Source organism: Melospiza melodia, chromosome 2 (genome assembly GCF_035770615.1).
Source record: "Melospiza melodia melodia isolate bMelMel2 chromosome 2, bMelMel2.pri, whole genome shotgun sequence".
NCBI lineage: Eukaryota > Metazoa > Chordata > Aves > Passeriformes > Passerellidae > Melospiza > Melospiza melodia.
In genome coordinates, this window is record NC_086195.1 from 79,926,262 (window position 1) to 79,953,185 (window position 26,924).

A 26,924-nucleotide genomic window follows, 5' to 3' on the forward strand; every position below is an offset into this window, starting at 1 on the left:
CCTGAGCTGTCTTGTTTCCAGGCCAAAAATCCTTACCTCATAAGAATGCTCTTTGACCCTCTGTATTTCCTCTCCTTAATTTTAGTGTATCTTCTCTTTGGTTATGGCAGCTAGAATGATGCTTTGAGAGAAAGGATTCGCAAATGTTAGTTTTTCTGCAGAATGAAAATACTGCAGATTCTTAGAGATGAAAGAGATTATGTTGGGAAGAATTTGAGAGCAGAAATGTAAGTTAGCTGAGAAATTTGATAGTCTCATCTGGAAATTTCACGCTTATGAACAGAATAAAAATTCTTTGTTTGCATTATGGGTTTTCAAAAACATTAGAGATACAGTGAGGCTCTCTGTTGATGTTGTCAGTGGAGGAAGTTGTTGGGTTAGACTCTTAAAAAAATAATGTTTGAGACACATGTATAGCACTGATTGAATACTTTCATTCAATTATGCATTAATCTTTCTTTAATAATAGTGTGGTATTCCCTGGGTTTTTTAAAATTATTTTAATGTTTGAACTTGGAAGTTTAGGGAGTGCTGGAAAGATAATAAAAATGCAAGAAAAATGTTTTGCTTGAGGGAGATGATGATTACAACGTTTTGGGAGCAATACATTTAAAGAAGGGTCGGACTTTCTAGTTTTCTTTTTTTCCACCATGCCCTGTCTTCTTCACGTGTGTAACAATATGTTTAAATTTCTAATAATGTAGAAATGCCCAAATATTCTTTTTAGTTGTTACTACAAGAATAAAATGAGAGCTTTGTTATTACAGTTTTGCTCTTACCCACAGAATCTTCTGCATAGTTGGCATGTTTTTTGGGAATTCTTAGTCTTTGTAGTCTTGATAAACTAGATCTAGGTTTTCTAGGTTATTACTAGATAGAAATGCATTTTTTTCTTGCTTTTAAATCTAAAGAGATGGGGTGAAGTCAGTAAACAACTCCTGTATTTAGAAGATGTATGAAATTTGGAAGTGATTGACCTGCTGTTGCACTGTTTTTCTATGCATGATCCTTTTTTGATATCACATAAATGAGGAGGTATTTGAGATGATAGTTAGCAAAAGCTATTTCTGCTTTCCAGGAATTTTTGTTGAAACGCGTAGTTTACTGACACAATGAATTTTTTTCTGATTATGCTCTGATCAGTTTACTATAAATTCATTTATTAAAACTTACACTTTTGTCTTGCTGTCTCTTGAAATCACTGTAGCCTCTGTTGGATTTCTCTTTTGAATATAGGACTTGTGAAAGCTTCATTTGCCTGTGTGTTGTTTTCTGATCATGTTGCTGAATGCTCTTAGTTATTTGCCAGCATATTTGCATCAATGCTTCTAGATTTACATTTGGGGTTAATCTGTGGCTCTTAAGGATATTTGTGCAAGCACATTTTTTTGTGGTGGTTGTTCACTAAGCATGTTCCAAGGAATCCTTTGTAAGTTGTAGCCTCCTCCTGTATTACTAGCAATATAACTCTGCGGTTTCTGGATGCCCTGCTTTTGTTTATTAGCCTGCCAGAGGAGCTGAATGTATAGCAGCAGAAGAGTTCCAGCTCACAGAACAATATAACTGCTACATTTTGGTCTTGCTACTAAGTGTGGATTTTGCCAATTTTAGGAAGATAATGATGTCCTGAGTAACTTGTTTAAAGGCAAATGGAAAAAAATTAAAATAGGAAGGAAGTATCCTAGAGTTGTATTTTATGCCTTCTTCTAGGTAGGAGTTTGGTATCTTGACAGGTACTCCTTTCTGGAGGAAACCCCCAGCAAAGGTTTCATCAAAACAGCATGTGGAAATTGTGAAGTTGTGTGGAAATTTTACTGGACTCTGCAAGGTGCTACATCTGATTTTGTGTCACAGGCACATGTGGATTTGCATGTTTTTGTATGGATGCTCTTAGAATAGGAAAGAGACATTATAAACCCAAAAATTTCATCTCTAGTTTTCTGTAAGATTGGATTTAACTGGTTTACTGGTTTTCAAATTTAACTACTGAAAAATAGGAAGAGCAAAGATATCTTCTGAAGCTTCTCTCACCTGAACAAAGGGGAGCACCTATGAAACATGCTTTGTCTTTCCTTCTCCTTTCCATCCTTGAGAATAGGGAAAGAGGGAGAGAGAGTGCTAAAATAATTTCTTTGAAAGGGAAGAGATCTTAAGTGCTTAAGTGACAATTTTCTAATACTTAATAAGGTGAGAGTCTGTCTAGTAGGCGGCCCATCATGTTTGGTGAGGAATTTACTCCATCACTGTCAAAACCATGATACTATTTCTATGGGCAGAGAAGCAGTCTAGATATTTTTCCTGAAACCCGCTTTATCATGCTTGAGATATTTGCCTAACACTGGCATATGTAATACATGTAGCACATCAGAATTATTGATTTTGTATGTTGACTGTGTCATTGGTATTCCTGCTTTGTGGAGCTTTTTCTGTGCTTTTTATAGAACGTTTGTTCTGTTTGTGGAAAACTGCTGATGAACTGACTACTGTGTTGAGAGATGTCAAAATCGAGTCTGTTACCAGGTTAATGGAGTCACACTTGAGCAGTGTGTTCCTCCTGCTTGGAGGATTGTGGATAGAATTTTTTCCTCCCCCGAGTTTGTTTATTCTTCATATTCATAACTTTGCTGTGCAGGTGACTGCACAATGGAGCAGTTTGCCCAGGGAAGTTATGGAGTCTCCCTCACTGGAGGTATTCATGAACCATCTGGGATGCAATCCTGTGCCATGTGCTCTGGGAAGACCCTGCTTGAATAGGGAGGTTGGACCAAAAGGAGTCTTTTCTAAGCTTACCCATTCCATGAATCACATTAGCCATGCCAGATTCCTGTTACTTTCCTTACAACCACTGTCCCATCAACAAGGAGAGAGGAATAGAGTTCTTTGAAACTCTTCAATTCAGCATGACTTGTTGCATACTCTTTCCACAGTTCAGTTTGCAGATGGTGAGATTTGGGATGGAATTGGGATGTTTTGGTTGGTTTGAGTTTTTTGAAGGGTGTGTGTGTATGTGTGTGTCTTTACACAGAAGGTTATTTTTAGCTAGCTTTTGCCCAGGAGTAAAAGACACAACGTGAGTGCTGAATGCTCTTGAGGGGATGATCAGGAGAGTTAATATAGGAGGGATCTGATGAGAGAGCAGATGACAGAAATAAAACTTATCATTTGTTTTGATTTTTGGTTTTAGACTAAAATTTAAGTTAAAAGCCAGCATAGTTTTAACTAATGCATTGTTTTGCTTTGTTTTATGTTTTAGAAATGTGGCCAATTAACATCTTGTACTGGCTGCAGAGCTCAGTGCAGGTTTTTTGACATGACTCAGTGCATAGGACCTAATGGATATATGGAGCCATACTGCTCAACTGTATGCATGAACACACACAAATCAAAATATGCAAAATCACAAAGTAAGTGAAAAGGATGATGGGTTTTCATCACTGCTAAGAGTAGACTTTTTTAAAATTTGAACACTGGGGGTGGGTGCATTTGTTTTACAGTTATAGTCTCTGCAGATGTGACTTTATAGTTTTTAACTTCATTTAAAAAAACCCAAAACATCTTCTGTTGAACACCAGTAAATGAACCCATGAGGATTTATTTTCCTCATTGGGCTTTTTTTTTGTGATGTTGGAAAGAATTTTCAACTGTCTTAAGGCTTCCTGTGAAAAAAATGCTGAAGCATAATGTGCTCTGCTGTGTCACAGGATGGTAGTGCAGGTTTTTGGCATGTGAATTCATATTCTCTGAATTCTCATATTAATCCCACCCTGGATTTTTTTTCAGTCAAGCAGGAGATGGATAAGAAGGGAGATAGTTATAATGCATATGGATATTCTCTAGGTAAAGTTTTTGATCCAGTAAATAATTCAAAACATGTTTTCTTCAGTATGCAAAGGAGATCTCAACTTGAAGTTGAAAATGCTCCAGTGAATTTTACGGAGGAAGGTGTTTTCATATTTAGTACTGATCTTTAGTGAAAGAATTTATCCAAACTGCTGTAATTTTTTTTTGCTTTGTGTGACTTGTAGAAACTGACTGGAAAACAGACTTTAATCTTAGTTTTCTGCATTGAAAAGCCAAAAAGGGCTCACCTGTAATACCTTTTTTTTTCCTTTTATTTTGTGTTTATTTTGTTTGTAAACTGCGTTTTTCTTTTAGGTATGGAAATTATTTGCCACTTTTGTAAGCGAAACTCATTACCTCAATATCAAGCCACAATGCCTGATGGAAAACTGTACAACTTTTGCAGTTCCAGTTGTGTAGCTAAATTTCAGGTTAGCTGTTGTGTTAAATCTTTTCCTCCCTAAATATTTGTGTGCCTGTGTTGGTGTTAAGTATTTGAATATTAAGCTAACTTGCTTGTGTATACATGCTTGAGATTTACAATTAACATTGCAGGTGCTCCTGGCTCATAACATTTTCTTTGATCAGAAGGCTGTTTCATAATAACACTAGCTGCTGTCTTAAGCTTATAAAAACTTACCAATTTCTGCTTTATATTGTTAGAAAGCACAAAGCTGTATCACTGCTCATCTTCCTTTTTCCACCTTAGCACCTAAGCCTCTTCATAGACGTGAGCCTTGCTGTTTTACGTTGAAGGTCAACAAATTTAGCTTCTTTTGTACTAAACCAAATAACAAAATTCTCATATTGCATGTAGAACTAACAAAGGTTTGCCATGGAGAAAAGTGATTCCTTCTGAAATGGAAGATTAGAGCCTCAACCATTTTATTTATGGACAATACCAGCTGTTTAAATTGTGACCCAAAACTTGGGGGGGGTCGTTGCTAGGCTAATGACATGCACTCTGGGTGATGCTGCTCTGCTTGTTGAAAGTGTCATATTTTCAGCATGAATCAAGGTTAAAGCATAAGTGAAATGTTTCATAGCCATTAATCTCTTGGTGATCAAAGGATATTTCAAAAGAATATGTTTCAATTTTTGTATGTAAAAGCATTTTTCCCAGGTTTACGCAGGATAATTGATAATTGCTTCCTCGTGTGTTGTTGAAGAATTACACCCACACAGGGTTTTCCCATTTGTCATTGAACTTTGCTGTTTTGTGTCAACTGGACAGCAAATTGGTCTTTCAATTGCTTCTTTAATATACCCTGGGTAGGACCTTTGTCATGTAGCCATGTTCTGTTTCCATCATAACCAGTTTGGTAGGTGTCTGTCAATAGAACTGATTAACAGAATCCCTGAGTATTGTTAGTATGTGATGACAGACTGTAATACTCAGTGCAAACTCATCTAACATCTATTTTATTGTACGTGATTTTACAATCAGTTGCATCCCCAAGAACTCTCAGAACAAATCCAGCCAGGGAATGACAAATTCAACCTGGCCCTTCTTGGATTTGCACATAAGTCAGCATTAAGCAACATTATTGAATAGAACTGCCAGATCATGTATTGCTGGCTGTGGGTTCGTGGTCTTACTGAGTCCTTGTGCTCATGCTTCTGCTGCAGTCTCAGTGCTGCACGTAGATCTCCTGTCAGGGTTGTAGTGAAATTTAACTGAAGCAGCCTTGCAGTCTGTGAGTTCTCAGTAAGGACCAAGAATGAGTAGGTTGTTATTTGCTCACAGTTACCACCATTGTTGGATTTTAACTTCTCATAGCTTTTATATAGTCACTGTGTAAAAAAATAAAATATATTCACAGGAGGCTAGAGTTGAATGTATGAGAACAACTTCTTTGTTCTGTTCATTTAGTATTTAGGTGGAAAAGATGGTATACCACAATGTGAGCACTGTTAGTGTTCCCTTGAGGCTTCTCTTGTACCTAAGTGACACGTATGGTATTGAACCTATTGAGAACAAAAAAATGAAATTGAAAAAATGGTCAATTTACTACGGTAAAAATACTCCATATTTTTAGTGTTAATGGAGATAACTCTTATTTTAGTTTTCTGCCTTCATATTCATCCCCTTTTCCTGCTTTGCCTGCTCTTCCTAGACTTTTTTCTTTAAGGGTTATCCTTCACAAAACGGAATAATTGCTATCTCAGGCCTGTGTTTCTTCCCTTCTGCAGAGGTTTTAGTCCTTTTGGTTTACAAATGGGTATGTTTGTTTTACAGAACTTACGGATTGATTACAATTGTGTCTTACAAATAACCTTTTGTTTCTAGCTAGTTGTTCTTTTAATGGATTGAAATATTGGAAAGATTCAGCTGAGCTGCATGTTGTACAGTGTATGTCCATATCTGTATTCTCCTTTGAGCAGCCTGTAAGATCATTTAATCTTGTAAGAAAGAGTAAAAGAGAGATAACAGCCTGCTATATGTGTTTTTGTTTGGTAGTTGGTGGTAGAGCAGTGGGACTGAATCTTGTCTTCCACACTCTGTCTTGGAGGTTGTTAATGCAGAGTTAAAGATGGAACTGTTCCAAGGTGTATTGTTTTAAACCAGTATTGATACTGGTACCTTTACTGGGTCAGTTGAAGATCTTGCTATTAAGGGAAAAATAAACTATTGATTATTTATTGTGAACATGGAGGCGGAGTTAGCAGCTGTGTAAATGTCTGACAGTACAAGCTGTCTGGCAAAACACAAGTCTGTACAAAATTTGTGCTCAGGCTTTAGTTGGTTTGGGCTTTGCTTCCAATTTGTGGATGTATTTGGAGAATTGTAGGACCAGTATGGGTAAGAATTACAAGTACAATAGTTTTTATCAGGTTACTCTCCCTGGTTATTCACTAATGCTGTTCTCTTTCACCATTGTGATGGTGCCTGGAAGTGTTCTTGGCTATATATGTTGCATGTCTCTTATACATGTGTGTGCACACAGACAGATATTCTTCTAAGTTTGTTAATAATAAAAATTTGCCTTTTATGCCTAAGGTGGAAAGTCTGTGTGTGCATGAGTGCAGGGGAAAAGTTTATTTCCTTCCCTATTTAATTTAGTTCCATTGATTTTGCTTGTGGAACAGTCCTAATGAAAGACAGCATGTAGAAGATTTCTCATAAGTGCTTCTCTCATGTGCATTAAGAAAAACTTGATTCATTCAAAGCTTTGAGGTTTTTTTTCTCAGCTGGAAGAAACACCTAACCTCAGTTTGGCTGCCTACTAGCTGTTCTACATGTACACTTGTGTACAGAAATGTTTCCACAATTTGATTTCATGTTGCTGTGAGCAAGGATAACCTTCTGTCACATAAGCTGCAGGGGCAGGGCAGAAGCTGTGCAGCTGTGGTGGCCTTCTCAGAAGGTCCTGGGCTGTGCCTGCCCAGTGTTCATCATTAAACTGGCAGCTTAGAGCAGTTTGAGCTGGTTGCATTGAAGGCTGAAGAGGGCTTGATAATGGTTTTTTTGCTTTGCTTGCACTTCTCATGCTTTTGTTATTCAGGGCAGGCTCTCAAAAGAACAAACATAGGTACATAACTTCAAAGATGTCTTTGATACAACGCAGCATAGATAAAGCTTTGTGTTCAGGGTGACTGGTGAAAGATTTTAAGGAATTTATAATCTTTTTTTCTTTTATTATTCCTTATGTGTAATTATGCCCCCAAATAATTTCTGAGGGTACTTTAAGTACCTTGTAAGTTAGAAGTAAAGCAAGATGGTGAAAATATTACATGCATGTCATCTTGGCTGAAAATATAATGCAGAAGCAGTCTTTAATTGTAAGCAGAATAACTGAAACTTTAAAGAGGCATACAAAACAATGTTTTCATTAACTTGATTTAAAAACCATCTTCTGCTTGGTTTAGAACTTTCAGCAATATAAATTCAGTTCTTTACAGATTTTTCCAGAAAAATATTTAGTTAACCAGAGGACCTAATGATAAAAAGAATTGATTTGGGGGTTTTTTTAGATGTAATAATGTTATTACTTCTAAATATAACTACTTATAAGTTATTAAACTTATAGTTATGCATGTTTCCTTTAAAACAAATACTAATTTGAAATAGTCTCAGTCTTTGTTGTTCTCACTTCTCTAGCTTTTTGTTATTTTTCAATTATCAGCTCCCAAACTTTGTGAGTCTGAGTTTCTACCCCAGTAAACAGTAATGGAAAGAAATAAAAGAAGGTAACTGTGGCATACCTCAGAAAACAACTGAAAACTATGTTTTACTTTTAACTTATAGCCCTCACAATAGGATGTTTGGGTCCCGTATTTAAAAATAACTACGAATGTGAAAGATAAGGATTGCTTTTCATTTGATGATCATTTAGTATATTTCATCTTCATTCCTCCGTCTGTCTTCAGTGTTTCTGTACAAGTTGTCACATCTGCTAGTTCTTTGCATCTCCTTCATTCCTGAGCTGGAGATGCTGGGTATTCCTGAGTTCTTTTCATTTTCAATGAGAGTTTCTAGGGCTTCCATGAAGCACAGAGCAGCATGTGTCAAGCATGGTGTTTGCTCTGTGAGGACACCTGCAGAAGCAGAAGTGCACAGATTGGACCTTGCAGTAAACATGCCTTTGTGGCTCTCATGTGTGCAAGTCTTCAGTTATTTACAGCAGCCAAAGTGAAGCAAACCTTGCTGAGCCACAGGGACATTTGCTGGGTATAATGGGAGAAATGTGATAATATTGTGTGTAGGCATCAGAAAAAAGTTGTTGTAGACGTTATATATATAAAAAGTTGTTACAGGCTGATGGGCCATTGAGTAAAGGTGTCATCTTTCTGCTGCCTGGTAGTTGGGTCTCAGGTCCTGCCTGTGATTGTGGAATATCCATGACTACTTAATGTCTGCAGACTCTTGACACAGAGTTAATGCATCTGCATAAAATGATACAGTTTGCACTGCCAGCTAGCACTCAGCAGTAGCAGCCCACATAGATCAGGGTTTAGATCAGCAATAAGTCTCAACCTAGTTTTAAATTGTTTTTTAGTGTAGGTGAACCCTTACTAACATAAGAGTCTGAAGAAAAGTGTCCTGTAACAGAAATGTTTTGAATTTTCACTGTTACACAGTGGAGAGGTAGTAACAAATCTATCTGAAGAGAATTTGTCTTTAAATATAGTTGTTCTGTTGCAAATAGTGTGGGAAAGTTTGTTGAGAAGACAGAAGTTGTCCTGGATTCAAGTGTCTGTGATTCCTGCTGATTCAGATCTTTGTCTTGAACATCACATCTATAATACTCCAATAGTTCTTGCCTATTTAGGGAATTTGCAAAAACACTCTATTCTGTTGGCGCATATAAGACATACTGAAAGGTACAGGTACTGTATAATTGAGTTCTTTTATTTACTGATTGCTGCAGAAGTGCACTAAAGAAATTTCTCAGTTACAGAATTAAATTCTCATACTTACACATGCATTCTTTAGTATTTTTAAGCCAGTGGATTGTTTTGGGGCTGGTTGTGTGAATAATTGCATCTTCCTGCCATGGGATTGAGGCTACTTAGGACTGTTAGCTAGTTTATTAATAAACTGAGTTGATGTGATGTTTCTCACTGAATGCCTTTTACTTTAGTAGTTGTATTTTCAAGTGGTATGCTTACATAAGATGTTGATAATCTGCCTTGGTGAGGTTTGGCTTTGAAAACATTTGTTTGTTGGTCTTTGTCTGTCACCAAAACACAAAACAATACCAGCTGTGAAATGTTTTTATATGAAAGTATGTTTTGTGATTAACAAAAGCATTCAGTTTGGGGATATTTTTTTGTTTATTTTTACAAAAAACATGTTAACCCTTAAATAAAAGGCATAAGAAAGGTAAGGTAAAAAAATATGACTTAAAGTAATTATGGTGGAAGTAAGGGTAATGATTCAAAGTTGAGAAATCTGAGATGACATGGGAAAAGGAATTAAGGTAAAGAACCAACTTGCTGTGCTTTTGCCAGAAATGATCTTGAGCTTATAAATAAACTCCTGAATTCTCAAAACACTGTAAGCTTAATTGAAAAAAACCCACATTTTAAAAGTAACTTGTTTTTCTTAGTGATGTATGTATATATATTTATGTTTTTCAGACGCTCAGTGTTCAGTCTTCAACAAATGGCCAGTTCGTCTCTCCCAGTGATATTCAGTTGAAATGTAATTATTGCAAAAGTTCTTTCTGTTCAAAACCAGAAGTACTGGAATGGGAGGTAAGGGGGATGTTGATATTATTCTTAGATTGATGATGTGTTTTAAAAGTTTAAACTTAGAACTTTAATACAGCTTTTCTAGCTATTTTATAAAGTATTGAAGTTTCTTTTAAAAAGCTTAGATAAAATCTACCTGTAGAATATAATTTAATTTCAGTATGGATAAAAGCAGAAGTCTTTGTTCATAAATAGTATCTGTGTAATTTTAAAAAATGTATTTTCTCAGATGAGCTGTAAGTCTGGAATCTGCTTTCATTGTAGATATGAAAAACCATTATTGCACTTCTTTATGAACTGAGAGAAGTATCTAAAGAGGATATGCTGTGATTGAGTGGCATATTTTCTCTTCAGTGTTTTCATGTAAAATTATGAGTATTTGTAGCACTGTCAGCTTAATTGGGATTTCTGAATTTTTAGCATTAGAAGTCACACTCTAATTATGTGTTCGCAATTCAGTTTACTTTGTAAATTGTCTTAATGGCAACTATTATTTCAAGTTGTACTAGTTAGACCTTAAGATTTTATCCATTAACCTTATTCATGATGCTTTGCAACTTTGCATTTAGAACAAAGTGTATCAGTTCTGCAGCAGAGCATGTTCTGATGATTATAAGAAACTGCACTGCATAGTTACATACTGTGAATACTGTCAGGAAGAGAAAACGCTCCATGAAACAGTGAATTTCTCTGGTATCAAAAGACCCTTTTGCAGTGAAGGTATGTATGTGTTTGGTTTTTTCCTGAGGTATTGGTTATTCTACTGCAGTTTACTTATTTTGTTTATATGTTAAGATTCAAGGTTACAACTCATTCTGTTGTACTTGAGGGTAAACTAGAAGTCTCCTCATTACTGTTATTGAAGTCATTGTAGCTGGTATTATTAATGCAGGTACTTTTTAATTTGTCTGAGCTGCCTTTAGAGCTTTTCACCACTTAGTCTAGGTTAAGGGTAGCACTTTTCTGTGTGTGTGTGTAACTACATACACCTTTATGCACATTGCATACATACATATGCACAAAAAATTGCACATTCTTTTTTTAAAAATGTATGCAGTAGTGCATACACAACATTACCTGCGCTGATGAACACCAAGCTTTCTCTTTGATTAGCAGTTTCTAAATTAAGTATAATAGTAGGAGTTCTATGTTGGCTTAGAATGGATACTTAAGCAATAACTTGAATGATGCCTATTGCTGTGTGTTGATTACTGTCACTACAATTTGCCAGACTAATTACTTGGATTTTCAAAAAGAAAACAAAGTAAAAGGGAACTCCATGAGCCTAGGTTTCTTCTAAGTTGCATTAAAGCATGGTTTCAATAGAAAGCAGAAAAACAGATTTTTAACAAGGACCTATCCTTTCCACTTCTGGTGAGCTCTCTTTGATACTGGTATTTAATCATGATCTTAGAGGTTTAACTACAAGTTTGGATGACCTATTATTCACAAATACGGTGAATATGTTTTTCTTTAGTTACAACAACAACACTTCCAATGTCATTTGATAAGACCTCTGTGGAAGATTTCTACTTGCAGGCAGATTAAATAGTAGATATGAGAGTTTACTTGTAGGAGGATCCTGTTAAGCTGGAAAGGGTTGGAATGCAGGGCTGAAGGCAATCTTCCCTCCATGCCATTCCCTTACAGCTCAGTACTTTGCAGTCTTTTGTTTCTGAACAATGGAGTGTTTTGTTCTGGACTGGAAAGTGATAGCTGGAGAGTAAAAAACAGACACATGAAGGCCCAGCCTTACAGTGTATCAGTGCATTGCTCAGCAACCTCTAGCTAGGTTTGAAACAATTCCACAGAATACATTCAAACAAGAGCAAGATACTTTTCTGGAGATTAAAATATATGTTTCTATTACTGTCAATATTTATGACTCCTTCAGTTTAAAGCCCGGTGGCTGTCACAATGAAATGAGTAGGATTCATAATGCCACCTATGCCATTACTACTTCTGTATGAGGATGCTTGAAGTAAGTGAGGACTTGTGTTTCCTTTGGGAAAATTTGAGGAAGAAAAGATATAAAAACTGTCTCCTGTTTAAATAGAGATACTGAGTGGGAGGAATATGTTGCCAGGTGTATCAGTGCAGGTCTTGAGTTTGCAGGTGCTGGACTTCCAGCTCAAGGGTAAATACCACATTTGTGATGGTGAATGTGCAAAATGTTCCCATAAAGACAAAGTTTATCAGCTTGCTGCTGAACCACGGAGTAATAGAGAGAAGATAGTCAAAAGCACCATTAAGTAGATCATAACTTGAATAAATACAGTGTATAACTGCCAGCTGTAGCTGAGGTCTACTTTGTGATGCATATGACAAGGAGCTGTATGTGTTCCTCTTGCAAATAAACCAATGACCTGGACAGAAATTCTGAAGGAACCATTGACAATTTATTTTGAAGGAAAACCATCAGTTGTCATCAATGGCTGCAGAAACAGTACAATCCAAGAATGAATCATGCTTAGATCTGATGTGGGAGGGACAGGGCCAGGATTTCTGGTGGACTTTTGGAGGTCAACAAATAGAAGTTCCATCATCAGATGTGACAGATTTTTTTCCCCCTTTTCCAGGCACCTAAATATCACTGGTTTATCTTTAATTTCAAAGTCTTTTTCCAGATAGAGATGTCCAACTGCTTGTAAGGTAACAAAACCAGTACAAGTACCAAATGTTTTTTGGATGTGGAGGCCATTCCAGTTTTGATATTGCACATTGTTCAAGGAGCCTCACCAACACAGATTATTTTTTGAGCATGCAATTATTCTTCATCAGAAGACAATGTATCTCAGTTTGAGAAGGAATAGCCGGAGGTACTCAGTCACAAAAGTTGCTGGTGTTTTTGGAAGAAATTGAACCCTCAAGGGAAAATGTGGAGAATTTTCAGGGGAGTGTTTATAAAAGGCTCCTAGATAAATTCAGAAATTAAACACGTGTTGAAATTTCTGCAAGTGTACTTACTTGTTCACCTTTGTGCAGACTGATGGCAAAGCATATATAAGATCAACCACAAATATCCCTTGACTGCTTACAGCTGCCCAGCTGGAGCACTGAAGATGTCATTGCTCCCATTCTTCATACCTGAAGGGTTTTTTCACACATGCTTATCCATATATATTTACACACAAACCCTGGCACCCACATTAAAATCTCTTGGATCAGTATTTCTGTGTGGTTTTATTCCAGCTCTGTTTCTTTATATGTTTCTCTTGAGACACTTCAAAACCTGTGCAGGAGGTAGCTGAAACCTCCATTATAATAAGGTGTGATTAGAACTGACCTAGGTTTTGTGCTGGAGATGGTTTCCTTCATGCAGTATAGGATGGTTTTTCTGTTTTTGTCCAAAAATTGGATGCTATGTGGAGAATGAACAACCCTAACAGAGTAGATGAAAGAGTTTAATCTGTTCCACTGGTGCTGAGGCTGTCCTGGTGTTTTGCCACTAGAATGCTGCATTCCAAAATATCTATGTCTAAATTGAATATGTATTATGTATGCTAAAGAAAGAAGTAGCTTGTGGATTTTTATGTATGTGTAGTTGCAGGAGTGACAATTGAGGATAGGCTGTACAAGTTTTTAATCCTGAGGAAATCTTCAAATTACTGTGTTCGGGATATTTTGGGAGGGTTGGTTTTTTTTTGGGTTTTTTTTGTTTTTTTTGTAATACATAATTCTTCTGAGAGTCTGGGAGAGCAAGTCAGTCTTTGGCAGTCCAGCAATGAAACTATTTTATGATGAGTATCACCATAATTTTATTTTATTTGTAGACTTATTTAATTCATCTTTCCATTAGAACTAAGTGCTATGACTTAACACAGGCATAATAATTTTATAATGCAAATTTTAATAACACTGATTCATATGTGGTTGTCTTCTTCTAGGAGGGAAAAGGTCATTAAGCTGTTGGAGTAGCTCAGTTATCTCATGCTTGGGAATTCCTTTCAGATGGATAATACAGATAAAAGACAGCAGTTAGCAACTGTACTATCACCCTGATAGCCTGCTAGTAAATATCTGGGAATTATGGTTTCTACAAATGAAACTCAATGCAGACATTGAGTTTTCTCTGAAAACATCTCTGATGTTTCATTTTAAGAGATTATCTCTAAGTAGAGATAACCTTTTAAAATACTGTAGAGTCAACAAGTGGAAAAATAAATTTAGGAAACGAAGTAATTTTACCTTCTTCTAGGAAAGGTTCCAGTAAAGCACTGTCAATTTTAGAGTGGGATTTTCCCAAGCAGTACTGCACAGTGGACTGTTTGTGAAAGTATACTATTAAATGATAAACTGATTAAGTTTTAGATTTATATGAAAATACTACAGATACTGAGATAGCCTAAACACACAGGTGTGTTAAGTTTTGTAGAGGTTCTTACATTCCAGTATTTCACAATCAGTTAGGATACTACCTGATATTTATAGCAATTCCTGTTGTTACTAGAAACAGGAAAAAATTATGTAAAAACTGATGTGTGATATGAAGTGCTGCTGAGACTTAGTTAGAGTTGCTGGGCTTCTGTGGTGGATGGGCTGAGGAAGAGTTGGTGCAGTGTCCCTGCCGTGCTGAGCTGCTGTGTCCCCCTAGACAAAGGGAGTTGCCATCAACCCTGTATGAATCTCTTCGTTCCTGATGTTTGGTCTCATTATTTTTAAAGTGAGAGCTACAGAAGCTGTTCATACACAGCTTTTTAAATAGTTTACATTAGCAAGTGTCTTTTTTAGAGGCACCAATACTGCTTTTGAAAATAAAATATACAGAATTCGGGCTTGCATACAGAAGTTCTGAAGACAGTGTGAAATCACCCTTTTACGCACTTTAGGATTTGTGCTTCACAGAGCTCTTATGTCCCTTTCAACAGCTCTTGATGGAGGCCTGCCATGTTGAAATAATTTGATCTTGCTACAGTGCCTAGTTTGGTTTTGCTCATGACCACTTCTGGCAGTGTCCCTCCTGAGATAAATTCTAACCTGAAATGTCATTTTCCTTGTGGCTTTCATTTAAAGCTTTATTTCATGCTGAGTTGGGATATCCTGGCAAAAAGGGGCAAGTAAAAAGCAGAACACATCTTAAATACTGCAAAATGCGTGATCCGTAAAAATACTCGTTCACAACTGCAGGAGTCATGTTGTTACTGCAGGAGGATATTCCTTTCCTGCAAACTGGGTTAGTGGAAAAGTAGAAGTGAATGTTGGAGGTATTCAGAGATTCCTGGGCCTGAGACACTCTGACATCCTTAGTCTGCTGTGGACAGAAGTTCGAATGGGACATTCCTGGCATCTCGTTGAGCCATGGTAGTTGTCTTTAGGGAACTCTGGTGGCACAGAGGCCATGGTTGTGGCCATGACTGTTCAGGCCGTGTCATCTGATTAAGTAGTCTGGTTTGAAATCTTTGAGCCACAGATGAGTGTCCCAAACAAATTTTGTTACTGTAAAAGCTAAAATAATATTTTTTGCTTATAGAAATGAATTAAGGTAAAAGGGACAGCATATTCAATTCTAACAAGTCCCTTAGGAGATATTTAACCGGCTCCTTTGCTACAGAAGCACCAAGTGAAGGCTTTTAGCTATGCTGAAAGAAAGCAAAGTTCTGCACCTATAAACACATGGAAGAGTTGGACAATTGGTTCTTGTGGTATTCCACTTGTGGAAGAGTCTCAGTGTAGTTGTAGTTTCCAGTTAGTGCTTTTTGGATGTGTCTCTTCTGAAACTATTGGACAGTTTTAACTTGTTAACCTGGATTTTGATATTTCTTACAGTATTCTTGTAGCTGAGAAATGGAAAGGGATATAACTGTGCTTTGGAAGAGATTGTTTATCTTCCATTCTCTTTGTGGAGGGAGAACATTGATAGTGTTAAAGTAATATAATTTAAAATTTCTGTACACATACTGAGTCTTGAAATTTTTGTTTTTCTTTGTGGAGAGATAATTGGTAACATGGTATAGAATATCAAGTGAAATCCTGTGCATTGTTCGACACCAGCAGTCCTTGTTAGATTTTCATTTTTCAGTGTTAATTCCACTGTTGTGTCTTTTTTTAAAGAGGTTTGATATAGTTCTTGGAGCAAGGACAGCATTGAGTGGTGCAGATAAGGGGTGATGCAATTTAATGTGCTGAGATTATGAGCACGGGAAGAAGAAAGATGTTTCTTATTAACATGAAAGAATTATCAATCTGAAAAGATTTAAGAATAAGCAAAACATGAGTAACTGGAGTGGAAGTAGGAGGGAGGAGAATGGAAGGAGATAGTACCTAATATCAGGAAATAGTAGGATAAACTGAAGTTGTATAAAGTTGGATTGAATAATAATAAAAGGTTCCTGAGGTGAAGACAAGGAAGGAAGGGGTATACACAACTTCTCTCCTCACAGAAGAGGATAGGGTCTACTTTAACAGTAATCCAAGCAGGACCCAGAATCTGGACACATTGCATCTGTTTTCCTAAAAATAATAATGTTTGTTATGAATCCAGAGACAGCAGGTGATAGCAGTGTGGGTATGGAAAAGGTTTTGCACTCAAATCAGTACAGAGGGAGATGGAGCAGAAAAATTTGGAAGGAATATAGCTCCAGAAAGCTTCCAAGATGTAGCTTGTGATGCTGAAGGCCTGTTGTTATTCTTCTCTAGAACAGGTAACAATTGGAGTTACTACAAGATGAGAGAAAAACAAGTTTTGAGTGTTACTTGAAGGACAAATGTAGTTTAGTAAGGGCAGGATTTCAGAGGTAAAAAGAGAATTCTTTTAGGGTGGAACAATTACTTTTTATAAAATATATTAGTCCCTGTGGTAGAAAGGGATTGGTGTTGAGAACTCAGGATTATTTGTAGTTCAGCATTTCTTTTTACACAGCTACTTGATGTAGAAATGTACTGAACTTCCTGTAATTCAGGTAGGTGCTGCTGGTAGAGTTAAAACCATGTTCTTAGTAGCTTACTTGCACTGAGTCTGCAGTCAGTCACATGAAGCAGGGTTTTCTGCTGTGGGCAGCAGTGCTGGGCTGAACCTGGCAGAGATCTTGGATCTGCCAAGAGAAAGGAGGTTCACTTAACCTGGAACTTCCCTGTAGTAAAGGTTTTGAGGAACTGCCTGGATGCTTTCTTGTCAGCAGTCTTCTCTTGTATGTGTTCAGATCATTTCTTTCTCTACCATTTATGTGGGGGACCAAAATTCAGGGCTCCTAAGATATAGCTTTTGTGTTGGGTTTTACTTGGAAGCCAGAATTCTAATAGTGTAATTAAGGATATGTTAAGTTAGCAGATTCTCACCTACTTGGTTTTTGTTTGCTTCAGATTTTGAGTTGGAGATACTTCTGAAAATGGTCCTTAGTGGTCTTTCTGAGACAGCCAGCTTGTGAGATGGTGTTAGAATTTTAATAAAGACCATAGTTAATGGCTGATGTAGCTTGAGCCAGATAACCTGTGCTTACAATTTCTTTCAGAGTAAGAGCTGTTTTCTCTCCAAGGCACTTTAAAACAGTAGAGGTTTTTATCTGATCACACTGTAACTTGTGGGTCTGGTGTTGTAGCAGAAATCTTGAGGAACTTACCTGAGTAAAGTCAGATCTCTTTGTTCAAAATGTTGGGACTGTCAGCTGTCTGTTTTAGGCAGGCTTATACTCATGAACCCCGAGTCCCCAGGGGAGTTAGGCTGAACAACCTCTTAGGATTTTAGTGTTTATATTAGAAAGGTCAGACATTCAGTGCTTTTTGTATTGCTCATTCACAGTGTGCTGTAAATCAAAGCCATCTTCATGGTCACATCTACAAGGCCAGCATGGGTATTACTGTTATGTTGATTCAGAATTTCTCTTGTGCAAGAGAAGACCAAATTGTTGGATCTTAGAATCTGTTTTGCCAAAGTCAAATACTTTTATTCATACAGTCTTACTCTTTCAGTCAAAACCGTAGCATTGTAATAAAAACATATATGCTGGACTGCAGACTACCGAGGACCTAAGAAAGGCATTTCGGCTTCTCTTTCTTTGAAGTCACAAGATCTTGAAGCTGAGCCAGTATTTCCCTGGCCCCATAGATGAAGTTACCTATTATAAATACATAAAAGAGTTTCAGACAAATCTGTAGAATTTTGCTCATGATGTTGCAAAAGAAAGACTTTGTAAAGATTCTACTTTAGCAAGTTTCAGTGTTCTAAGAATCTACCGTCAACATCCAAAACCAGGATTTTTATCTTCTGTAGAGGCCTTCTTCAGCAAGAAGACCTGCAGTCAGTGATCTATAAAAAAACCCCATGTTTTCCAGGCATTTAGGTCTTAAGGGCTGGAATTTTTTACTTTTGTTTCCCCTTATTTAATGTTTACTGGTAATTTTCCATGAATCTCAGAGATGTGGGAGATGTTTGACTGTAGAGTGGAAAATTTCTTACCTGATAACTTTTAAGAATAAAACAGCTGTATCATCTTCAACTTTACTTCCTGTAGTTCAGCAACCAAGAAGAATGTTTATTTTTTCCATTCCTTTTTGAAAACTATTTAGCCAGATGGACATAGGTTGCCTGATTGGTAGTAGAAGAGTGTTTCTAAGTCTGTAGTTTTGAAAGTGTGATGCAGCATTGGGTGGCTCTTCTAAGAGACCACTGAAGAGTAGGATACATTGTGGTGCTAAGATATCTCTGGAATTTTAAAGAAGTGGAAAGAATACGATGCTCCATGCAATAATGAGAGATACAGCCCGCAGGAGAAAATACTGGCAAGAAATTTTGCTTTTAATTGGTACTTTTAACTAATAGCTTGCACACACTGTTATCTTTAAGATTGTCATTTCCTTCAAAGCAATGTATTTAAAAGTCCAAATTGTTTGCACTCTAAGGATGGTTTCTGGATATGGCACTTTCCATCTGTGCTAGTAATTTTTTTATTCTGTTGTTAAAGAACTTAAAAGAAAAAACCCAAAGAACAAACAAAAAAACAACCCCAACAAAAACACTTTAAACCAAATTACCTACAGTGCCTCATTTGTACAATATTCTATAAATGTCTTGTTTTGACATTACTAGCAAATTTAATTTGTTAGAAAGCTTGTTGCATTACAAGTTTAAGTTCCTCAATAACCTTTTGTTTTTGGAAGATTCAGTCTGCTGCATCTTCCATTTGCATTCTTGTGCTTTCAGTGATTTAAAAATAGTATCTCAGTTTCACACATATTAATTCTGCCCTAATAGACAATAGCAGAAGTCACAAAATTGAAATTACTGAATACATTATAGTATTTTTATATTCTGTATGGCAGAGGAAGTACAGCATGTATCTTACATACTGAGTTTCATAACTTACCACAAGTACAGAAGTCTGCATCTGTTAGATTATATACACACATCCTAGCAGAGTGGACACTTGGAAGACTTGAGTTCTCACCTTTGATTGTGCTGTGATATTTGGTAGAACATAAAAACAGGTGCAGTTTCTTAGTTAAAGGTCTGTGTAAATGTTATCTTGTCCCTCCAGTGTTCAATATAGGGAGTTACTTCATCATCTGAGTCTGTTCTCTCCTGTAAAATTGGGACAATTACAGAGGTATGCAGTATATGATTTAGGCATCAGCTGGAATAGGCACTGGATTTGAGGTGATTTAAATACAATATATTCTTAAAATAGCCTATATAATAGCTACAATATTCATCTTTTAATGCATTTAATATGGTAGAATGTCTTTCTAAGTTGCTTGAGGGAGGATCAGATTATGCAAGAATATAGCTGTCATTATTGCAACCTTGAAAGTATGACTGCTTAGTAAATGAAAAAAACGAAAACAAAATAAACACCAAAAAAAACCCACCAAAAATCAAACCAACACAAAACAACCAACCAAAACCAAAATAACCAGCATCTCCACCCCACCCCAATGTGGAAAAAAAATTTTAAATATTAATTGCATATAAACTCTTCTCAAATTTCATGTGTAATTTCCTGTCATTGCATAACTCTCACTACTGACCATTTCTTGCTTTATTGTTACATTTTTAAAGAAATCCCTTAGTTCTGAGGTCATCTTTTACATATTAGTGTTCTTAAATATTAATGAGTTATTTTAAGTGGTTTGTTGCATTAATATAAATAAAGGTAGTAATAAAATTTAAGTTGATCCATGAAGATAGGTATTTCTTTCATAGATAGCATTGTCTGGATCTCTAGTATTTTGAGGATGTGTAACTGAGCAATGTAACTCCAAGTCAATATTTTCGCATGGGTCTATATTAAAAGAAAATTATGTATTTTTTTTCCTGACTGTTTATTCAGGGATTTGATAGAAAAAAAATCAGCATAGGGTTTTGAAAAAGGCGAAGGCGTCACAGGAAACCATAGAGTTGTGTAGGAAAGGTATTTGGGTAAAAATGTCTTGAAATGTAGTCTTACTGTGCAACCTGAATTTGTCTGAAGCCCCAGTTGTTAGCTGCTGTTGTATTGATTTAATTTTCAATATTTAGCTCTTAACTGTGATATCTCTCTGTAAAAGTTACTTTGTTCCTAATGTTTAAAATCTGTTTCCAGGCTGCAAGCTGCTATATAAACAAGACTTTGCAAGACGGTTAGGACTGAGATGTGTTACTTGTAATTACTGCTCACAGCTGTGCAAAAAGGGAGCAACTAAGGAACTTGATGGTGTAGTGAGAGATTTCTGCAGTGAAGAGTGCTGTAAAAAATTTCAGGACTGGTACTACAAGGCAAGTAACTCAGAATTTTTGACGAGAGCTCCACAATTAAAAAAACCAAAAATGCACATGTGAGGATATCTCAAGGACTGTGCAGCAAATATGGCTTACTTCAGCAAAGCATTTGCTATAGAATAAGCAAATGTATTAATCTCAGAATTTCATTTTTTGTAGATCTTAGAGCAGCATTTCTATCATCTGATTTTATTAATTCGTTTGGCAAGGAAGTCTTGAGTTACAGAAAATAAAAAAATTAGTATGTATATTGTTACTTTACAATTCCAATTTTTTCTCAGTTAATGCCACATTTTTCTTGTCAAAACTTCTTTAATGTGTATTCAGAATGTTGAAAACACTGTTAGTAGCAGCTGGATACCTTGAGTTCACTGACATTAGCAGAGTTTTTCTTGTTCCTGTTTTTGCCTCCTTTTTTGCCTTTTCCCTTCTCCCACAGTTTGAACTGCAGAGGCTTTGATTGTTCAGTATTTCCCAGTGGAAAAGATGCCAAAGGAAAAAGCAAGACCAAATGGATTTCTAATAACAGTTTAAATCAAACAGATAGCATCTATTTCTAAGTCTCTGGAAGCTTAACTGCCTTGTGAAGCATCAACAAAGACTTCACAATAAGAGGTTTTTTGTTTACATTTTTTGAAAGGAAAAGATGAAATTGGACTGGGTTTAACCTGCGATTAGTGCCATGGATAAAATATTTGATGTCTGGTGTGAACGTCCTGGAAAGCTACACTGATAATTTCAAAACAAGAACTACACTGTGGATGCAATTGCAAAAAAGACAGTACAAAATTCATCACCGTACCAAAACTCTGCACACAGCCTGGAAGGCAGTAAAAACCTTGAAGTGTTAGAGGGCTAGATACAAGTCCTGTAATTCAAGATGATCTACCTACCATAAAAGAACTGAATATGAAGAAATATCTGATATTTTGGAATGTCTGGTTCCAGAAATGTTACAGCCACACACTGTAAATTCTTTATTTTGAGTAATGTATGTAGGGTCTTATTTGACATTCCTAAAAGAAAACTTCTGAAGACAACAATGTGTTTCTTTTGTCTCACATGTAAATAGGGTGACAGAGCTTGGCTGCAAAGTTCTTAACTGGAATACTAACTTCATACAGTCATATTTAATCTATCTAGATGCCTTAAAACATGGGGTGTGAGATTTAATTTTTCCCCTGTGAAAAAAGTGCCTTCCGGTAGAGAACTTAAATCTTTGGTGTGCTTTAGAAATCTTTTGATGATTCAGCAAAGAATATAGTCTGGACGTGTGCATACCAAACTACTTTAATGTACCTAAGCTTCTGTGGAAGCTTGTGCTGTGATTCAGCTTTGAGAACCACTTGAAAACTTGGGCTTCACATTATCCTGATTCATGGAATAAGGTAATAACTGGCCCATGAAGTCTGCATAAATGCTATTGGTACTGTGTCACAGCAAAGTTAGATCTGATGTCATAAAAAGGCAATTTAAACAGATTTGCTGGTAACTTTTGATATTTGATAATGTTGATAATGTTAGATACTTCTACTTTTTGAATGTTACACTTGCTAGTGTAACTGGGGTTCCAATTAAGAATTGTTAATTGTAATTTTTTTCAAGTGCTTCTTAAAGCCTTAATGCAATTGAGTTTTGGTTAAAAAAGCTTGAGATTTATTACATGGGAAAGACATATAATAGGTTTTGGGAAATTGTGTCTTTTGCTAAAATTCTCTTTTTTATTTCTTTACATCCTTGCTGATAACTTCTCCCACTTTATGGAAGTTGCTCCAGATACCTTAGATCTGGTAGTGCATTGTTAGCTCAATATTCTTATGTAGCCAAAATAGACAATGATCAAAACATGGGAAGACAGAACAGATAAGGACCATTCTTTGAATTTGTACTTCATTAGCTGTTTTGTCTGTTAGCTTCTTAAAAGAATAGTTACATATGTATGAGCTTTGTCTCATTTTTGCAATGTCCAGTGTTATTTTGGAGTTTCAATGAATGTATACATGAAGAGAATAAGTAGCAATAACTCAGTAATGTTTTAACACCATCATTGTGTTCATTAAACAAGTGTTTGTCTCCATCTTCTTTGTCTACTTTTTTTTATGGACACATCTTTCTCATGTAGTATTATCTGGAAAACATTGTAACCTTTTAAAATAATCAAGTATTGTGGGAGCACTTCCCTGAATGCCAAAATTCTCTTCTCAGAAAGCCCAAAGAAGTTAGCAATAGTAGAAACACAACAACTTATGTAGAAGTATTAAAAGTTCATTAGACTTACCTAGGTAAGAGTCATTTAAACCTAATATGAAGCAGTGAAATGTAAAAGAATAGTTTTAGTCCTGATCATTTGTTGGACAACAGCTGCAGTTGGTGCCAAGTTCTGAGGAAATTTCTACTCTTTGGGTTCCATGCACCTCTGAGCCAAGAGGCAAAGTTGTAGGTGTCTTGAGGTTAGGTCCCTAAGTTTTTAGAGCTCCTTCTGTAAAATTACATGCAATGGTTTGGATGTTAATCCAGAAAATGCCTGGGAAACGTCAGTATAATGTTTGATGTTTGATCAAACTGATGTTTGATGACAGTTTCAATCATTTAATTAATTAAAGCATTGAAATTACCTTTAAAAAGAGTATACAGTTCTGAGAACAGCACAGAAATCTGTTTCTTTAAATACACACTGAGAAACATTGGTGACAGGACTGCTGCTGAAGTACTGTCTCTGGTTCTCCACTGTAGCCTCACAGGTCACGCGAGGCCACAGTGGAGAATTGATCGACTCAGCGTGTGCAGTGATGGCTCTGTGTTCAGTGGGGGTCAGGTGTCTGCAGCAAAGAGGAAGGAGGAGGTGGGAATTACAGTCTGAGGCAAGGAAAAGTCACTGTGGCTGGTAAGCTCAGCAAAGATTGTCAGCAGTGGTAAAATTTGAAAGTGGAGCTAGCATTAATCGAAATGGTAAAGACAGCAAGACAGCCTTGTGGAATTTCTGTTGTTGGAATTCAGCCGTTCTCTAGTTAGACATCTCAGCCTCCAGTAAGTACTCTTTCAGAACAGCTGATCTTCTTTTATACTCACTCTCAGGGAACAGCTTTGGCTTCCTATTTACTGCAGTTGAAGCTAGAATAGACAGCTAAGACTAGGTGAAGTTAATAGCAGTCCACACCATTGGAGAACATTAGGAACAGGTGATGGAGGAATTAAAAATGTAAGTAAAAGCCCCATATATGTAAATTTTATTCTTTAACTCAAATTTGGGGCAAGCATTAATGATTTGTACTAATCACCATGCCCATTTGAACAAGTTGAAGTAATGGGAAAAGAAATGTACCAAAAAGCAGTTAGGAGTGGCAAAGGACTTGTGCCATGCAAACACAGCAAGCAGAGAGGGGCTTTTTGGAACACAGAGATAAGCAGACTTGAGGCAGGTATTTTGGAGATTCACTTAACATTTAGTGCTACTATCCCAGGTGAAAACAAATGAAAAGGGGAAGGAAGAAAAAATCATGAAATATCCCGAAAATCTTTAATTTATTTTCGCTTTCAATAAATTTGATGGTCAGGGAAGTGGGTGAGCAAACAGTAGGAAACTTCAGTGCATGGAATGGTGTATAAAATTGACTATAAACAGAATTATGGAAACAGTAGAATTCAAGTGTAGTAAATATAGAGATGAGAAGTGAAGCGTCACTATGAAAGAATCCCAGGTTTCCTGAGGAATAGTAATTTCCATGCAGAAGCAAACCGATTTTTTTTTTTTACCTAAATAATTTAGTAGAAGCCTAGGAGAGACAATAATACACTTTTTCAAAATGAAAAAGGAGACCAGGGGAGGGGGAGAACAGTTGCAGGAATGAGGCAATCACAGAATAGTTGGGTTGGAAGGGACCTTTATGAGGCTGAGTTGTCCCAACACATCTGCAGTGAGCAGGGACTTCTTCAATGAGATCAGATTGCGTGGAGTCCCATCCCACCTGACTTTAAAAGTTTACCTATCTATAACCTCTCTGGGCAATGTGTTCCAGTGTTTCACTCTCATTCTGAAAAACTTCTTTCTTCTATCTAGTCTAAGTTGACCTTTTTTATATCTAATCTTAAGCTTACCCTCCAATTTTAAACCATTTCTCCCTATCCTATCTCAACACACCCTGCTGTAGGAAGGCTGTAGTTGCTGGATTTGACAAGATTTGACCCCTTTTTCTTTCTTTGAAGGAGAGAAAAGTGAGCAGAAAGTGGTGCTTTGATAGTCAAGCAGCGTGCAGCAGGTCAGAATAGATGGGCTTTTCTGTATGTGAGTCAGCTGTTATTCTTAATCAGTGTTAGGTGGGTTTGAGATTTAAATTTAGAGTGAGTTGTACCTTTTTTTTCCTACTGGTATTTCAGTCTTTTGGTGGCTTTGGAAGTTGCATCTGCATTAAAGGTGTGAATTCACAGCTTTCTTGAGCTGATTAAATCTACAGTGTTTTGGCAACATTCTATCTACTTCTACATTTTATCTTCTTCCCCACTGCCTTGTAAGAATAAACATAACTTGCTCTTTTGTCCCACTGAGGTGATCTGCAAAAGGAACTGTGGATCAGCATCAGTGGAAAGTCCAAGTGACAAATTTAATAAAAATTGAGAGAGAATGGGGATATGCAGTGCTGTAAGGCCTCTGACGTTGTGTGCCCTACAGGTGCATACCTGCACAGAGAAGAGAAATACCTGCTCTTCCAGGGCCACCTAATGCTTAGTGTGAGGTGATCTTGAAGCTGCAGCTTCAATTGCTCCCAATTTAAGCTGTTTATACTGTTAGAAAAGAGCCTCTCTATGTATCATCTTTAAATACTTGAAAATTACAACTGAGAGCTTAATTTCTTACACTGCTAGGGTATGGTATTACACTGTTCAAATACAGAGAAGAAATGAAACATTTAATTATTTTTAAAATTGGAACTAATTGGCCTGTTCATACTTTTTTGGAGCCACAAAAACTACAGTTGAATTTTGTTTTGTTTTGTTTTGTTTTGTTTTTTTGAGCCATCAGAGCCTCGTGCATAACTGCAATGTTGTGTATGGTTTTATGTATTAATGTTTTATGTTGCATATATTATAACGTCCCTCTTCCTCTCCTGGCTATTTTATTAGGTTGGCTTACTTTGGATTCCTGAGCATCTTTAAAGTTTTTAATTTTTTAAGATCTGCTTTAGGATAGAGGTTGCAGACAATACCAAGGCAAGCTGTAGTGCTTACTGGAAGATGTGAAATTGAGGCTGCCGCTGTTCAGATAGTAATTTATAGCATGGCAGGTGAAATGCAGTAGAATCTATTCTGGAGAAGAACATTGCCTTAGTGATGCCTCATTAAATTAACATGCAAGTTCATGAAGGATATATTATTTAAATGTTTGAGTTTCCAAGTTACATGCTAACTAAATTTTGGGGGAGTCCTCTTTTTTTTTTGAGAGAAAATGTTTATAAATCATAGAGAAACTTGGATGAACTAAAGAATTGCAATTTAAAATTGTTGCCAAACTACTAAAGTAATGGAAATATAAAAAATCATTTATGCTAATTTGATACCTGGAGAAGTGATTCTTTTGGTGACTTTTAAAAACTTTTGATTCTTCTTTAAAACGAACAAAAAAAGCCTGCCAGATCTTGAAAGTAGAAAAAACAGCTTGTGTTTGTCCTCAGTTCAATAGAGTCATTACGGAGCCTAACACTTTCTGCTTTTGTTTTGCAGAATGCTTCAATGAAATTAATTAAAATTGATGCACACAATTTTTTTTTGATGACTCTTTAAAAGTGAGCTTTTTTTTTTTTTTTACGTAGTGACAAATGACTGAAGCAAAGCAGGTTTATTCTGGGTGCTAACCCCAGTAAACAGTTGAAAAGGAAGGGAGCTCAACTGTTGTTCATGAGCAAGACTTAACTGTATGGTGGTACTGAATCCTCAGTACTCTTAAAATGCAGCCTTTCAAAATGTAGCAATAACTTTTTCCCAAGGCCTGTTTAAAAATGTGCAATCTCCTTTGCCTTAAGGCTGTTCGGTGTGACTGTTGTAAGTCGCAAGGAGCCCTGAAGGAGAAGGTGCAGTGGCGCGGCGAGATGAAGCATTTCTGCGATCAGCACTGCCTGCTCCGCTTCTACTGCCAGCAGAACGAGCCCAACCTGGCCACCCAGAAAGGGCCTGAGAACCTGCACTATGGTAGGTGCTGCTTCAG

At 36.6% G+C, this 26,924-nt stretch overlaps 1 protein-coding gene across 6 annotated transcripts in view; it reads left to right on the plus strand.

Annotated features, from left to right (window-relative positions):
* The window catches only part of ZMYM2 (zinc finger MYM-type containing 2), an 87,034-nt gene that overhangs the window by 40,237 nt on the left and 19,873 nt on the right, over nucleotides 1-26,924 (plus strand). For 5 of the 6 annotated variants that reach the window (XM_063148992.1, XM_063148997.1, XM_063148993.1 and 2 more), the window contains 6 exons: nucleotides 3,254-3,404; nucleotides 4,156-4,271; nucleotides 9,925-10,041; nucleotides 10,608-10,758; nucleotides 20,553-20,725; nucleotides 26,743-26,908. In XM_063148992.1, the coding sequence (XP_063005062.1) occupies nucleotides 3,254-3,404; nucleotides 4,156-4,271; nucleotides 9,925-10,041; nucleotides 10,608-10,758; nucleotides 20,553-20,725; nucleotides 26,743-26,908 (874 nt within the window). The remainder of the gene's footprint in view (nucleotides 1-3,253; nucleotides 3,405-4,155; nucleotides 4,272-9,924; nucleotides 10,042-10,607; nucleotides 10,759-20,552; nucleotides 20,726-26,742; nucleotides 26,909-26,924) is intronic. The other variant, XM_063148998.1, reaches the window with a different exon arrangement.